At 46.0% G+C, this 16,326-nt stretch overlaps 1 protein-coding gene across 1 annotated transcript; it reads right to left on the bottom strand.

Moving 5' to 3' along the window:
- Positions 1-7,607: 7,607 nt before the first annotated feature.
- wnt1 (wingless-type MMTV integration site family, member 1) lies at positions 7,608-15,262 on the bottom strand. Its single transcript, XM_035739223.2, has 5 exons — positions 15,050-15,262; positions 14,593-14,698; positions 12,672-12,925; positions 12,160-12,425; positions 7,608-10,734 (listed from the first exon to the last, which is right to left on the bottom strand). Exons 1-5 carry the CDS (start codon positions 15,057-15,059, stop codon positions 10,243-10,245), a joined length of 1,128 nt encoding a protein of 375 aa, XP_035595116.1. The 5' UTR covers positions 15,060-15,262; the 3' UTR covers positions 7,608-10,242.
- Between the last annotated feature and the right edge of the window lie 1,064 nt (positions 15,263-16,326).

The following is a 16,326-nucleotide window of genomic DNA, read 5'->3' as shown; positions in this document are numbered from 1 at the left end:
AACTTGAGTCCTGGCCCTGGGAAAGTTGGTGAAAGAGAGGGGACATATTTGGAGGGTGCAAACCTTGGCTTGCATCACAAATGGCACCATATTCCCTATTGTAGTGTACTACTCTTGACTAGAGCCCCATGGATGGTGCATAGGGAATAGGGTGCCATTTGGGACTTAACCTCGTTGTCAGCCAGGCTGAGACAGGATAACACTGCGTCTGGAAGCGATTACAGAGTTTGGTGAGCAGAGCAGTGAGAAAAGGGTTGGGGCAGCAGGGAGTGTTTGTGTGTGTGTAAACGTTCCTTCTGTGTGTGTGTGTGTGTGTGTGTGTGTGTGTGTGTGTGTGTGTGTGTGTGTGTGTGTGTGTGTGTGTGTGTGTGTGTGTGTGTGTGTGTGTGTGTGTGTGTGTGTGTGTGTGTGTGTGTGTGTGTGTGTGTGAGCCTGCCTGTGTGGATGTCTGCTTTCATGTGCTTTCATTCCTGTGTATGTGTTGGAGGAGGGCCAGTTATGCAAGCAGCAGTTCTCCCCGTGCACGCTGACTGGAAGATGTGTGGCTCCTGTGGTTGGCTGTCCCCTGTGTCACTGCCGTTAGAAACCCGGGGGCCAAAAGAAATGTCTTCTTTACAGGGGCCGGCTGCCAGACACTTCAGCGAGGAGAACGGATGGGACCAGAGAACTTTGACTTACTGATGAAAAAAGGTGCTTTTACCATCAAATTCACACCCACTCAATGCACAGTCATACGGAGTTACACCAAAAGTGTCTTTGGTTACACTCGTGGGCAATTCTCTCCTGCCTTGGAGTGTGTAGTCAATGATATGATACATTAAACATCTCCCACTGAGTCATTGCTGTGCGTCTTCTAGGGAAGTCGGTCACAGTATCACAATGTCTGATAATGATGTCAGCAATGTCAGATTATGATGTTTAATGTTTGAGATGCCACATTTATTAGGTGTTTAGGTGTGTGCTAGTGGTTGTGGAAAGGAGCTAGAAGGGTCAGGGTGGTTGTGTGTGTGCGCACTCACATGTGGGCATGAGCGCGTGTGTGTGTGTGTGTGTGTCAGAGAGAGAGTGAGAGAGTGACACAGGAATGTGTCAGAGTTCCCGTAAGCCACCATTGCTCCTAAACTGCAGCAAATAAACATTCCTGTGCTGGTGTGTCAGAGCTGAGCCCTTGCCCGCTATTGCTGTAATTAAAACCAAAAACACCCAATTTTCCCTCTTTGTCTCTATCTATATTCTGCAGCGGTTTGCCTGTGGACAATGTCCCACTGATATACTCCGATTTGAATGACCCCAGCCTTTTGTGTGATCCCGGTTGATAAGGTAGGTTGTAGGTAGACACAGAGCCACAGTTGGATAGACAAGTAGATGCTATTTGACATATGGACTCTACCCACTCGGTGCTCACATTTAGCAAAGTTGCTAGTTAAGATTTCTGCCAGATGTCTATGAACAATGCAAACACACGCACATGTAATCACGTTCCATAACAGAAGATTGGCATTGATGGCACACCAGAGAATCTCTAGAATGTATAGTGATGTTTAACCGTTGGAGGCTTAGTCGCTGTTTTTCACCACAGAGACGTTTGCAAATGATCAACGTATAGAAACATGCCTTTTTTTGATAGTTCCAATTACAATGCAGTATTTCATGTTTCGCCGAGATATTTTATTTCTTACAATGTCGGGCACCCTCTCGTCATTGCTTTTTCACTCCTGTCCTCGTACCAAACAATACTTAAAGTGGGGGCCCTATTCCACCCTATGAGCAGCAAGCATCAAGGCAGGCTGTGTGAAGTCTGTTCAGCGAGCATGGCTGTGCTGTCATTGAGGACTCTATCTCTGCAGCAGTCCTGTGGTTTAGAAGATGATTTAATCTGAATGAGATCCTAGCAGGCCAACTGGGAAGGAGCAGCCCGTCCCGTCAAGCCAATAGAGATAATCAAGGGGTCATGGTCTGTATGTGTGGGGGCCGGTAATGACCCATGAATTATTACAGCACACACAGTCATGCCAGACACACACACACACACCACAGAGTTCAACCAACCCTCCCTCCTACCTTAACTGCCCTACTCCTCTGTCCACCTCTCTCCACCAGGGCCCGAGGCACTGAGCCTGACCACAGACATCATACTGATTTCTCACAGTGGCCTAGCGGTCTGTCCACATTCCCACCCTGATTCACTGTGCACTGCAAACCCACACACAGGAAAAAGTGGTTATAGTCACACACACACACACACACACACACACACACACACACACACACACACACACACACACACACACACACACACACACACACACACACACACACACACACACACACACACACACACACACACACACACACACAGGAAACAGTGGTTTCACAGTGTCTGTCTGCAGTGGTGAAGAGGACTGAATGTCTGTCTTGCTTTCCCTCTGAATCTGTCATTCCCCCAAATAACACCATCCATATCTCATCCACCGTGCCAGAGGTTATGGAGTGATGGAGATGTTACCAGGCATGGGCCATTGTGATGTAGGGTGGCTGTTGCTGCGGAGCTGCCATCTGCTGAAAAGCGTAGTTGCTAGGGTGCAGTTCTTCTGGACTGTGTCTGCTTCCCAGCTGCCATCCCCATACACACACACAGACTGGCATGCACAGACACAGAGAGGTATACACACACACACACACACACACACACACACACACACACACACACACACACACACACACACACACACACACACACACACACACACACACACACACACACACACACACACAGACCATACTTTAAAACCCCCCTCTTGTAATATCAAACCCCGCGGTGCATCAGCTCTCTTTCTCCACCACTCTTAGTCAGAGCACCCCACAGTACCCCACTGCATATAATTGGCTATCTTTGTCTGGGTCCCAAATGACACCCTATACCCTATATAGTACACTACTTTTGACCAGAGGCCTATGCGCACACATACATAGTCGCAGGGAGTACTTTTGGGGTGTTGCAATTTCTTTCCTGAGGGGGGGTTGGCTCTTTTACAGGACTAGTAAAGGCCCAGTGCACTACTTTTGTGAAGAAAATCAGATTTTTCCACACTTCCTGCAGCTATACACACACACACACACTCAAACACTTTAACAGTGGAGGTGCTCTGTTGGAAAAGACTCCCTTCTCTTAAAAAGTGGCACTCAGTTAGTCCTTATTGCACGGTCCCAGACCAGTGTGGCTTTGTCTTGGCCAATTATCAAGTTACTTAATTAGTGGCATTATTCAATTAACTTTATATGGCTCTTGGCCCTAATGTTGTTGGTTAAGTTGTTCCCCAGAGCTAAGGGTCCTATAAAGGCATTTTAGCGTACTGTTTGAATTAAGTTATTTTTAATGGATAAAAATGGGAAATAGATTAATTCAGTCAGGAAACACAGAGTCATTAGTTAACCTCAGGTATTGGGGCACTAATTGAAGTGACAGTTATAAAAGGAGTTAATTCCATCAAGAGGATTATGGGTAAATGTAAATTGCTCTGCTCTGCTACTCTCCTCTACCTTCCCCCATCTATCCCTTCTCTGCTCCCCTTTATTCCTGTTACTCTTCTTTCTTTCTTTCTTTCTTTCTTTCTTTCTTTCTTTCTTTCTTTCTCCTAACTTCCTCCTCTTCTTCTCTAACCTCTCCCTCTATGTCCTATCACCTCCTTTTCTTCTTTTAACCCTAGTGCTGTTGAGTTCCTGCCTTTCCTACCCTAGCTGCCTGGTCTGCTCTGCTCAGACGCTACTGGATTCATATTGTGCAAGGAGCTGTTGAGCTGGGGTGTAATCATTATTGCACACTGTAGCAAACAGTTGTGAAACGTTTAGCAAAAAAAAAAACGTTTTGCATCAAAAACAAGCGTTTCTATTGGACAAATGCAGGTACTGGAGGCCCCTCCCTGTTTCGTTCAGTTTTTTTCTGTTTGGTTCCCAGTGAATACACTCCTGTTGTTGTTGTTTGCGCCTGAGCAGAGTGTTGGTTTCCCACCATGCTCTCTCCCCGCCGCCCGCCTGGCAGAGCCCTGAGCCATGTGTCAAAGGTGGCGGCAGCAGAACAGACTGTGGGAACAGCCGGCTAGCCTCCTCCCGGTCCTCTGCTCCCCACCCAACCAGAGGGGCAGCCATCAATCCAAGACACTCTGAATAAAACACACGCACATACATGCATGCACACACACACACACACACACACACACACACACACACACACACACACACACACACACACACACACACACACACACACACACACACACACACACACACACACACACACACACACACACACACACACAGTGCACGCACACATCCACAAACACAACACAAACTATCACCCCACAAACCTCACACCCTCTCCCCAATAATCCGCGGAAGCAATTTTATCTCGACTCGGGTGGCGGCCCATTGTCGCCAAACCCCTTCAATCTTTCCTTATTAACTCTCGCTTTGTCCCGCATCCAAGGCTCCTGGACTCATCTCTCCTGCATTCCGATCACTGCTGCTCCCAGCACTCCCAGGCAACCTCCCTCCATCCCCTAATCCAACCACTCCCCCTCCCACCCAGACCCATGGAAACACTTTTTTTTCACAACCTGCCGATCACCTACTTACAGCGAGTTAGGTAGAGGGCATTAACTCTATGGGTTTTCTGAAGGGGAGAGGGGTAGAGTGTTAGGGGGATGAGGAGAGGAGGGGTGAGGAGGAGGAGAGCCACAAAGTGACTCCAGCCCAGACAATTAGAACAATGGGTCGGGCCGGTAGGGGGCTAACTCGCTGCGTCACGCCTGGACGGTGGGGTATTTTGTCGGTTTAATGAATTGTCCGTCAGGCCGGGGCGGCATGGCAGGCGGCGCGGGGAGAGGCCAGCAGGGACCCAGACACTAAGTCGGTATTTATTACACTGCCTTTGTCACTAATTGAGCTAATTACCACTGACTCCTCAGCACTCCCACAATGACAGACCCCTTCACACCCCCTTACCCCAACCACACTACCTCTCCCACTGCCCTCTCACACCACTTCACACCCCATCCACCCCTCCACCCATACCCCATCTCACGTGTGACATTTGTCCCATCAACCCAGCAGCCCCTCTACCACCGACTCTTCAGCACTCCCACAATGACAGACCCTTCTATTCCTCTCTCCCTTCACCCTCCATCTCACTGACTCCTCAGCACTCCCACAATGACAGACCCCTTTACCCACCACCTCCCCTCATGAGTTTTCACCTCTCTCTATCATTCTCGCTCTCGCTCTCATTCTCTCTCTCTCTCTCTCTCTCTCTCTCTCTCTCTCTCTCTCTCTCTCTCTCTCTCTCTCTCTCTCTCTCTCTCTCTCTCTCTCTCTCTCTCTCTCTCTCTCTCTCTCTCTCTCTCTCTCTCTCTCTCTCTCTCTCTCTCTCTCTCATTCTCTCTCTCTCTCTCTCTCTCTCATTCTCTCGCTCTCTCTCATTCTCTCGCTCTCTCTCATTCTCTCTCATTCTCTCATTCTCTCGCTCTCTCTCATTCTCTTTCTCTCTCTCATTCTCTCTCTCACTCTCTCTCTCTCTCTCTCTCTCATTCTCTCGCTCTCTCTCATTCTCTCTCTCTCTTTCTCTCTCTCTCATTCTCTCTCTCTCTTTCTCTCTCTCTCATTCTCTTTCTCTCTCTCATTCTCTCTCTCTCTCTCTTATTCTCTCTTTCTCTCTCTCATTCTCTCGCTCTCTCTCATTCTCTCGCTTTCTCTCATTCTCTCTCATTCTCTCATTCTCTCTCTCTCTCTCTCTTTCTCTCATTCTCTCTCTCTTTCTCTCTTTCTCTCAAGATATCCATAAAAAGTTTGCCACAAGCCACCTGGGAGACACACCAAACATGTGGAAGAAGGTGCTCTGGTCAGATGAAACCAAAATTGAACTTTTTGGCAACAATGCAAAACGTTATGTTTGGCGTAAAAGCAACACAGCTCATCACCCTGAACACACCATCCCCACTGTCAAACATGGTGGTGGCAGCATCATGGTTTGGGCATGCTTTTCTTCAGCAGGGACAGGGAAGATGGTTAAAATTGATGGGAAGATGGATGGAGCCAAATACAGGACCATTCTGGAAGAAAACCTGATGGAGTCTGCAAAAGACCTGAGACTGGGACGGAGATTTGTCTTCCAACAAGACAATGATCCAAAACATAAAGCAAAATCTACAATGGAATGGTTCAAAAATAAACATATCCAGGTGTTAGAATGGCCAAGTCAAAGTCCAGACCTGAATCCAATCGAGAATCTGTGGAAAGAACTGAAAACTGCTGTTCACAAATGCTCTCCATCCAACCTCACTGAGCTCGAGCTGTTTTGCAAGGAGGAATGGGAAACAATGTCAGTCTCTCGATGTGCAAAACTGATAGAGACATACCCCAAGTGACTTACAGCTGTAATCGCAGCAAAAGGTGGCGCTACAAAGTATTAACTTAAGGCGGCTGAATAATTTTGCACGCCCAATTTTTCAGTTTTTGATTTGTTAAAAAAGTTTGAAATATCCAATAAATGTCGTTCCACTTCATGATTGTGTCCCACTTGTTGTTGATTCTTCACAAAAAATACAGTTTTATATCTTTATGTTTGAAGCCTGAAATGTGGCAAAAGGTCGCAAAGTTCAAGGGGGCCGAATACTTTCGCAAGGCACTGTATGTTAACATTGCCAAAGCAAGTGAACTAGATAATAAACAAAAGTGAAATAAACAATAAAAATGAACAGTAAGCATTACACTTACAAAAGTCCCAAAAGAATAAAGACAATAAAGACTCTTCATTCCAACATGACCCTATGTTACAGTACTCTGCTGCTTTCCTCCTTCCCCTGTCTGTCTGTCCCTTCAGTAACACTGCCTGTGTTCCCCTGTCTGTCTGTCTGTCCCTTCAGTAACACTGCCTGTGTTCCCATGGCTGGTCCTTTAGGGTGCGGGTGTGTGTTTGGCGGGCGCTTGGCCTGGCTGACCCTCTAGCCCATTGCTGTGCTGCGGTGGGCTGGGTTAGGCTGGGGGAAACTATCAGGGTGCCTTCCAAGCTCTTGTGGTTAAGCTAAGGCCTGACTGCCATGGGGCTGGGGAGCGTGGGTTGGAGGGGTGAGGTTGGGGGGGGGGACTGCAGTCTTTCAGTATTTCCTCTATTGTTTCATAATTTTTTTCCGACATTAAGTAAATGAAGCAAAACATTTGGTGCTGTTTAGATCCTATTTAATAGTTAAGCTATGTGTCCTGGTCTCCAGGAATTGGGATCCTTCTGTGGAGGGAAGTGGAGTTAGGGAGTAGATAGGCAGCGATGTATAGTTTGTGTATGAGAGAGCTGATGCACTGCAGGGTTTGATATTACAATAGGGGGATTTTAAAGTGTGTGTCTGCGAGTCTGTGTGTGTGTGCTGTCTGTGGGAAGGCTACTGCTGCGTTTTTTAAGTAATGGGATTAGTACTGGGACACCCAAGGATGGGCCTTTATTCTCACATATCATCTCAAGCACAGAAACTATATGACCAGCAAATGGCATCCATTGCCAAGGAGCAAAATACACAGATAGTGACATTACAGGGAAGTCATGAACTGATTTCCATGCCAACTTAATTGAAAATATAAACTTTATTGTTCTATTATACAATACAAAACAACATAAAGCTAAATCTTTGAGGAACAAGATCTACAATTCTTTGTTTTACTCTTTTACTTCTCTCCCTATAACAGTATAAAGCATCCACAGTAATAAATATTTTTGTATTTACATAAACCAGAATGGTAATATTCAGTGCATGACAAAAATAGGTGTTAAAGGGCAATTTTGCCACTTTTCAACCTGGAATTCATTATCACCAGCATCATACCAGTGTCAACATATGTGAAAACAATGCATTTCTGAGATCCATGCTTAAAAAAGACAAGTAGGCTCCTAAAAAAATAGTGTGACATCACAGGCTAGGATTTAAAAGTAAGAAAAACAGTGATTTTCAAAACCTGCTATGAGTTTCTGGCCACGTCACCACGAATCTTGGAGTGTTTGGTAAACTTTTGATGATGCCATCAGGTAGAACTTTTTAAACTATTTGTTTCTACAAAACGTAGGATATAGCTGTTTTCACATACATAGACATTGTTATTTGTGCTGGAGATATTGAAAATGAGGTTGAAAAGTGGATGGAATTGTCCTTTATTTGCAGGGAAGAAAGAAGAATGTTTCTAATTTTCTAACAAATTCTGTTTCCCACAAATCTGCGTAATCTACATGAATGGAAATAAACAAAGTAACAGTCCAATAGAATCATGATCTGACATGACTATTGGATTATAACAGGTGCATAAATCATTCTTCCCTCAAATTGCAAGTAACTTCAGCATAAATATATATTTCTATATATATATTATTTACATTTTGGTTTTCTGAGCTGATATACAATACATTTCCCTTTGTAGTGGCCTTATATTAAAGATGCACTATGCAGAAATCGCTCCGCCATTTCCTGGTTGCTAAAATTCTAATAGTTCACCTAATTTCAGTTTACGTGACAAAGCAAGCAAGTATAGTGTAGAGAAACATTGTACCATGTAAACCGCTGTGAAATATATTTTACATAACCAAAAATACTGTATTTTCAGCTGTTTGAAGCTGGTGTACAAACGCAAAAGTAAAAGATGCTAAAATAAGCATGGGAAGCAAAGAAATAGTGCACATAGAACAGCTCAACCGCTTCTTAGACTTTCTTTCAATGAGGATGCCAGATCTATAACTCAAATTTCTTTGTGGATTTGGTTGGGTCGCCCAAAAAGTGACATATTGCAGCTTTAAAGGTTTTCCCCTCAATTTATGGTCATATTGAATGGGAAAACCTTTGTCTGTAAACTTGGACAGGAAGATGGTGGATTATTTGACACACTTGTCGCATGTTGCCACAGCAGGGAAATGTCTTGAGTATTTGTCAACATAGGTATACCTCCTAGGCTAACAGAATAGTTTGCAAGGTTGACTCCAGGTATCAGTATTTGGCACTGGTTCCCATTTTATGGACAGGGTTGCCATACGGCAGGTCTCACTATTTGACAGGTCACCCCAGTTCTCTTGCAGTGCCCCTATATCCTACACTAAAACATAAATCTAGTTATACTCTCCAATATTCAGTGTATTGATACTACATTAAAACTATTCATATACATATTACGATTTTATTCCAGGTTGATATAACATTTTGTCGAACGCTTTTCTGTTATCCTACAACGTCCAGTCATTTAACGTCAGTTACCGTGGCGCAGTAAATCACTGTGGTAACTCCGGGTCGAGGTGCAGCAGATTCCAGAGCAATCTGAACAAAGAGGGCATGTGTGGTGAGTTCGACAGGGAACCATAACGGCTTGGTTTGCGTCCAGGACCTAAGTACATAGCAAACTGTGATGTTTAAAATAACCACCCTCTTGTTAAAGTTCTTCACCGGGTTTATGAGAGACCATGCTTGTGTTTTTCCCGCCACAGAGACATCTGTCTGACATTGTCCGGTAACTGTCCCCTCCTCACATCTCCCCTCGCTTCTCTCTCCTCCTCTCCCATCACCCCTCTCTCCACTACCCACACTCCTATCTCTTGCTGTAGAGGGAAGAGGTGGAGAGAACAGAGAGAGTAACTGTATCTTGTAAGGTCCGAGAGGGCAAAAAGCCTTCAATCCCAGCGTCTCTCTGACTAATTTTGTTTGCTTATTCCTTGCCACAATTCTATTTCCTGTTTTAACTACTTCCTTTTACCTAAGCTGCCTCTGGTCTTGTTACTCGTGCTGGGAAGCCATAGAGAGGATTGGTTTCCATTCCGTTCTACGTGGTTGGATAGCTACAACATTTTAAATACCCAGTAAGCACACTTACATACTCTCACGTTACCACAGTGTCAGTCGCAAGCACACGTAAGCACACATGTTCACACACAACACACCCGCCCTCTTTCTGCACCCGGTAGTCATAGTTGTGCTTTTCTCTCTTCCCTCTTCCTCAGAAACAGTGATTCAAATCTAGTGCTTTGATTCAAATCTAGTACTTTGATTCAAATCTAGTACTCCCGGTATTCACTTTTCTTTCACCCTCCATTTGCCCCTTTATAGAGTTAGCCCTTCCCTTATCTACCACGCCAACCCGCAGGACCCTACTCCTCTATCTACACACCACCTGCCCAAAGAACCAGCTCATCTTCACCTCCCCATCCCTGTCCTCCTGGTTCACCCCTGATCAGAGGCACTGGTGTAACGTCTGTGTGCTGGTGCAGTTGAGGCAGCTGACATGGCAGCACCAGTGGAACGTACAGTGACACCTCTCAGTGACCTTCTCCGTCTGGGTCTTGAACCCTCTACCGCAACACAGGAGCTCACACCCGTCCAGCGCCGGAGACGAGCTGTTACAGTTCCTCCCAGAGGTACCGTGGGTACCCGTCTTGCCGTTGTAGGAGCAGAAGTTGGGCGACTTCTCGAAGTAGACCAGGTCTCTGGACGATGGGGGTTTGTGGGCGGGGTTCTCGGGTTCGAGATGGCGTGGGTCGGCACGGTGAGAGGCGCGGTTGGAGCCCTTGTTGGCGTAAACGACCCGGGAGGCTCCGTCAAAGCGGTCCTTCAGGAAGTCCCCCACGGCGCGGAAGCTGGGTAGACGCATCCAGCAGGTACGCACGACGCATGACCCTGACATGCCGTGGCATTTACACTCCTGTCGCATCTCTGACGACACTGTCTGGAGAGAGAAGACAGGGGAGAGAGAGAAGACACAGGGGTGAGAGAGAAGACACAGGGGAGAGAGAGAAGACACAGGGGAGATAGAGAAGACACAGGGGAGAGAGAGAAGACACAGGGGAGAGAGAGAAGACACAGGGGAGAGAGAGAAGACACGGGGGAGAGAGAAGACACGGGGGGGAGAGAGAAGACACGGGGGAGAGAGAAGACACAGGGGTGAGAGAGAAGACACAGGGGAGAGAGAGAGAAGACACAGGGGAGAGAGAGAAGACACAGGGGAGAGAGAGAAGACACGGGGAGAGAGAAGACACGGGGGGAGAGAAGACACGGGGGAGAGAGAGAAGACACGGGGGAGAAAGAGAAGACACAGGGGAGAGAGAGAGAAGACACAGGGGAGAGAGAGAAGACACAGGGGAGAGAGAGAAGACACAGGGGAGAGAGAGAAGACACGGTTGAGAGAGAAGACACGGGGGGAGAGAGAAGACAGGGGAGAGAGAGAAGACACGGGGGAGAGAGAGAAGACACAGGGGAGAGAGAGAAGACACGGGGGAGAGAGAGAAGACACGGGGGAGAGAGAGAAGACACGGGGGGAGAGAGAGAAGACACAGGGGAGAGAGAGAGAAGACACAGGGGAGAGAGAGAAGACACAGGGGAGAGAGAGAAGACACAGGGGAGAGAGAGAAGACACGGGGGAGAGAGAAGACACGGGGGGAGAGAGAAGACACGGGGAGAGAGAGAAGACACGGGGGAGAGAGAGAAGACACGGGGGAGAGAGAGAAGACACGGGGGTGAGAGAGAAGACACGGGGGGAGAGAGAAGACACGGGGGGGAGAGAAGACACGGGGGAAAGAGAGAAGACACGGGGGGAGAGAGAAGACACAGGGGAGAGAGAGAAGACACGGGGGGAGAGAGAACACACGGGGAGGGAGAGAAGACACAGGGGAGAGAGAGAAGACATGGGAGAGAGAGAAGACACGGGAGAGAGAGAAGACACGGGAGAGAGAGAAGACACGGGAGAGAGAGAAGACACGGGAGAGAGAGAAGACACGGGGGAGAGAGAGAAGACACGGGGAGAGAGAGAAGACACGGGAGAGAGAGAAGACACGGGAGAGAGAGAAGACATGGGGGAGAGAGAAGACACGGGGGGGAGAGAGAAGACACGGGGGAGAGAGAGAAGACACGGGGAGAGAGAGAAGACACGGGGGAGAGAGAGAAGACACAGGGGAGAGAGAAGACAGGGGATTAGCATGGATTATGTGAATAGCTAAGAACATTTTGAAAAACTGTGAAGAATGTGAAGAGAAGAAATGTGAAGGAAAACATGACAGGAATTCAGAATAATGGGTTGATACAGGAGGATCACTGAAAAGGAATGAACATGCAGTACATCATGAAACAGTGATCTATGAACCAACGGCTCCCTCACCATTCTCCCTGCCTCGTTGTTGTGTAGGTTGTTGAGGTATCGGAGATCCCTTCCTCTCTCGCTGGAGTCCACAAACTCCCGGCTGAACATCCGGCCAAAGTCCACGTTGTCGCTGCAGCCGCCCCAGTGCCAGTCAGGGCCCCCAGGCCCCCGGCGACGGTAGTCACAGGTGCACGACTCAATGGCCCCCTCAGAGCAGGAGCGGGCCACCGCATGGGTCACCCCCGCACTCGTGATCGCAAACACAAACGCCGTCTCTCGGCAACCTGACACATCAACAGCAGAAATTCTCTTTAGCCGATACAACCTTTTTTGGCAGTCCATAGTAATGCAACTGTGCGCAATCGGGTCTGAATTATGATTTAAATGTCAGAATCTCAAGATATGTAAAGATGGGCTTCTATCTTTCAAAAGAGTCTACGAGACACGACAAGATTCCGCGACATTCTGCGGCAAAAAATGTCTACCGGTTGCCTTAGTGAGGAGGCCAAGAGGGACAACAGACAACTCACCACGGTTGACGATTTTGCCAAATATTGCCGGGCTGTGGGTGGTCGGGCAGTCCCAGCGGCGGTTCCTGAACTGCCATTTGCACTCCTGGATGGCAGTATGCAGGCCAGCTGCGATAGCGTGGAGGATCCCCGGGTTCTGGCGGATGAGGCGGCGCTGGCGACGGCTCAGCAAGGCTAAGCTAGGGTCCAGGACCAACTGGACGTTCTTTGAGTTGGTGAGGAGGTTGGCAGAGGAGGCCACATTCACAATCCCCCTAGCAGACAGGACGAGGAGACAGTGTGGAATCAGTTGGTTATAGAGAAGCTCACACATTGGTTCTTTAATGATATCTATTGACTTTAAAACAATTAATTAGGTTCACATGTATTTATTCATATAGGATTCTGATAAGAATTTGATAATGTATAAGAATTGGATAATGTAAACAGTTTCATTGGAATTTGAGTATCAGTCACAAGAAATAACAAGCAACTTCAATATCTACAATCTACTTCATCGAAAGTGATTATGGCTGCCATTATTGACTCCCATGACTGCCATATTTCATTGTCATCGACTATATGTATGGTTTCAGTTACGTTCCTAATTGGTGTCTCCTGCAAACCGTTAGCAATCAGAAAGACTCATCGTTATTAATTGACTGATCGGTGCCAGACGGCAGTGCGCGGTCGGTCCAGTCTATGGAGCGTTATGATAAATATTGCAATCCAATTTTCTTCTCTCTCGTTTTGTATTTTCCTTATTTATTTTCTTGGCATATTGTAGTAATAAGGGTTGGTTTAGATATCAAACAAATAGCTTACCCCACTGACTTTGCAAATCTGTCCAAAATGTAACATTTATTTAACTAGGCAAGTCAGTTAAGAATTAAGAACAAATTCTTATTTACAATGAAGGCCCAGGAACAGTGGGTTAACTGCCGTGTTCAGGGGCAGAACGACAGATGTTTACCTTGTCAGCTCTGGGATTCGATCTAGCAACCTTCACGGTTACTGGCCCAACGCTCTAACCAATAGGCTACCTAATTATATTGAGGTTTACGTTATTTTCATTATTAATTGAAATATTATTTATGCAACTGTTATCTTTGCAGTGTCGGGATTATATGTATTTAATTTGACAGAAGGCATATTATTCAGTGGACATAAGCCTAATTAATTGATATTTGTCCACATAAGCTAGTGTAAGAAAAACTATTTTGGTTTGATTGTTCATAACAAATGTACGCAGACATTGTCATCCTACAGTGTATCCTATATAGAGTGGAATGTTGAGAATACGACATTGAATGGAACTGCTCTTTGCCATCAATTACATCAATTTTTAATTGATCCCACATTGGACAGAAAAATGTTGTCTCGCGTTCAAGCCACACTGTCAAAATGACTGGGGGAGAGACAGAGAGGGATACAGAAAGAGAGACGGAAAGAGAGACGGAGAGAGAGACAGACTTGAATAAATATGGGCTGCAACCGATCCCTAAATAAACGAAATCGTTATCATATTGAAACACAATACTTCCCTTTACATCAAATAATTGAATGGAGAAAGTGGGCCTTATTCATTTCGATTGAAAACCGGTTAGATCTATTTAATTAGTTGCTCGCTCTAATTGGGAAGTGATATCCAAATACCTTCAAATATTAACGGCTTGTGGTTGCTGCTTGGTTTTCTACCAGAAACTAAATGAAATGATGAATCGGGTGCCAACAATAACACATGATTATTTCGAACTTAACAGGTCCATCAATGTTGCTTTTAGTGTTAATTCAGTTGGAGAAGAGCACAGCATCTTTCAGGCAATAAACCAATGTACCACTTAACTGTCTCCTTTGCTGCACCCTCCGTCGAAATGAGCACAGGTCCTCAGGAGGCGCATTTCATTGAATGACTACATCACACATAAAGTCAACTACTCACCACCACCGGCCGCTATTGTTGACTGCTCCCGTGCCTGAGAGCGAGGAAACCAGCAGGATGCACGCGGCTTTCACCCCCAGAAGCAGAGCGAGGATCCTCATTGTGTCTTCAATTACAATGTGAAGAGAGAGCAGGCAAATGTCAAAGTTCCACATCTGAATTCCAGGCACTTTTTATACCTGGTTCTAATTATGATAACAATCCTATTTTTAGGCACAAATAAATCTAGCAGATGGAATTCGCATGTGTTCACCCCATGGCCCATAAATAAAACGATAATGAAAACAGGGCAGTTATTTTTACAATAAATAATTCGATTGCGATCTCGTGTTACAGGAGTCACTCCCATGATAAAAGTTAGCCTACCGGGCTTATTCATCTCTCCGATAGCCTGTCATTCTCCATCGCAGGTTATCAAATTAGAGCAGGTAGCCTAAAGCTTCAAATTCCTACTCACCACACCACATTCCAAAGAGAGGGACCTGAGAGGTGAAAAAGCAACGAGGAGCCTGTCTTATAGCAATTGCCTGAAATGAATCTGGTGAGGAGACTGTCAGACAGAGGAAACAGGTTGCTAAATGAGTCCTCCTATGTAGTGGCTTTTCAGTCTAGGCTGCTGGACGCTGCTGCTTCTGTTCTCTTCACGTGCTCTCTCTGTCTATCTCTGCTCTGCACAGCAGCGCATTGAGCGCGTGGGACAGTCCGTAAGACTTGATCCCCTCCGTGAGTGATAGGCGACACATTCTTCTCTTATTGAACACTACAAGAGGAATGAAAAAGGGATTTGCTGCTCTCATCTCCCTCTGTTTTTTTTCTGCCCCCCTTTTCAATAGGATTGGAAGGAGGGATAGTTAATTCTCTTCATAGGGCACAATGAATAAAGAAAACAAAACCGGACAGAACAGATGAGAAAGGAAAATATATTTTAAAAATTGCCAGGGCAATCCACCAGTGTAAACTGCACATATTACTAACGGAATCTCACGGTAATCAATGAATGCTGACTCATGCTCTGTCTTCCACATCCAGTTTGTCTTCCTGAATGAGGTCCCTCTCAAGTCAAAACACTGAGATGTGTGTGTCTGTGTGTGGAGATTTGCTGTGACTGTGAGTGCGCACAGTGTGGTGTTCTCCGGTTTTCTGTAGGCAAAAGAGGCTGGTCGGCGTTACCGTACAGTACAGTTACAGCGGAATATGAGCCATCTAAACGGCCTTTTTACACGCTGGTAGGATTACTCCCTTAACCGCGTCTCTTCCTCCTTTATCAAACTCTGTCGTATACATTCTCAATATGTTTTTAGTGGCTGGAACCATTTCTCTGCCTCTTCATTCCATCAGGTTTAATCATATATTTGTCTCATTTTTATGTTATTAAATAATGCCAATTTAGAGACCTACATTTTGTGCCCAATTAAAATATAAAACATATTTTGGGAGACTGTCTCACTCTTACCGAACTTTGCGCACACGCACACGCGCGCGCACACACACACACACACATCAAAAAGCATGGCCTACATGATATATTCGTATATTCACATGATTAATGATTGAGACCCAAGTTGATGAATCATGATGATTCATCATATTGGGGAGAGGGTTTAGTTTAGAGAGGATGCTGTCATCAGTTTAATTATTCACATTTGAGATGATGAATCATATTTGGAATGATTTAGGTTTGATAAATGTCACCCAAAAAGAAAAGCGAGGGAAATAGACGTAAATTAATTCCCC

This window comes from Oncorhynchus keta, chromosome 27 (genome assembly GCF_023373465.1).
Source record: "Oncorhynchus keta strain PuntledgeMale-10-30-2019 chromosome 27, Oket_V2, whole genome shotgun sequence".
NCBI classification, from domain to species: Eukaryota; Metazoa; Chordata; class Actinopteri; order Salmoniformes; family Salmonidae; genus Oncorhynchus; species Oncorhynchus keta.
Note: the sequence above shows the minus strand (reverse complement) of the source record. Positions and strands in the feature narration are given on the sequence as shown.

Bases quoted from the DNA above. Each gene is read 5' to 3' on its own strand.
- wnt1 (XM_035739223.2), bottom strand. The intron at 12,926-14,592 runs GTGAGTAGTTGA...CCTGTCTGCTAG, and splicing joins AACAATAGCGGCCGGTGGTG to GGGGATTGTGAATGTGGCCT. The intron at 10,735-12,159 runs GTGAGGGAGCCG...TTCTCTCTCCAG, and splicing joins ACAACGAGGCAGGGAGAATG to ACAGTGTCGTCAGAGATGCG.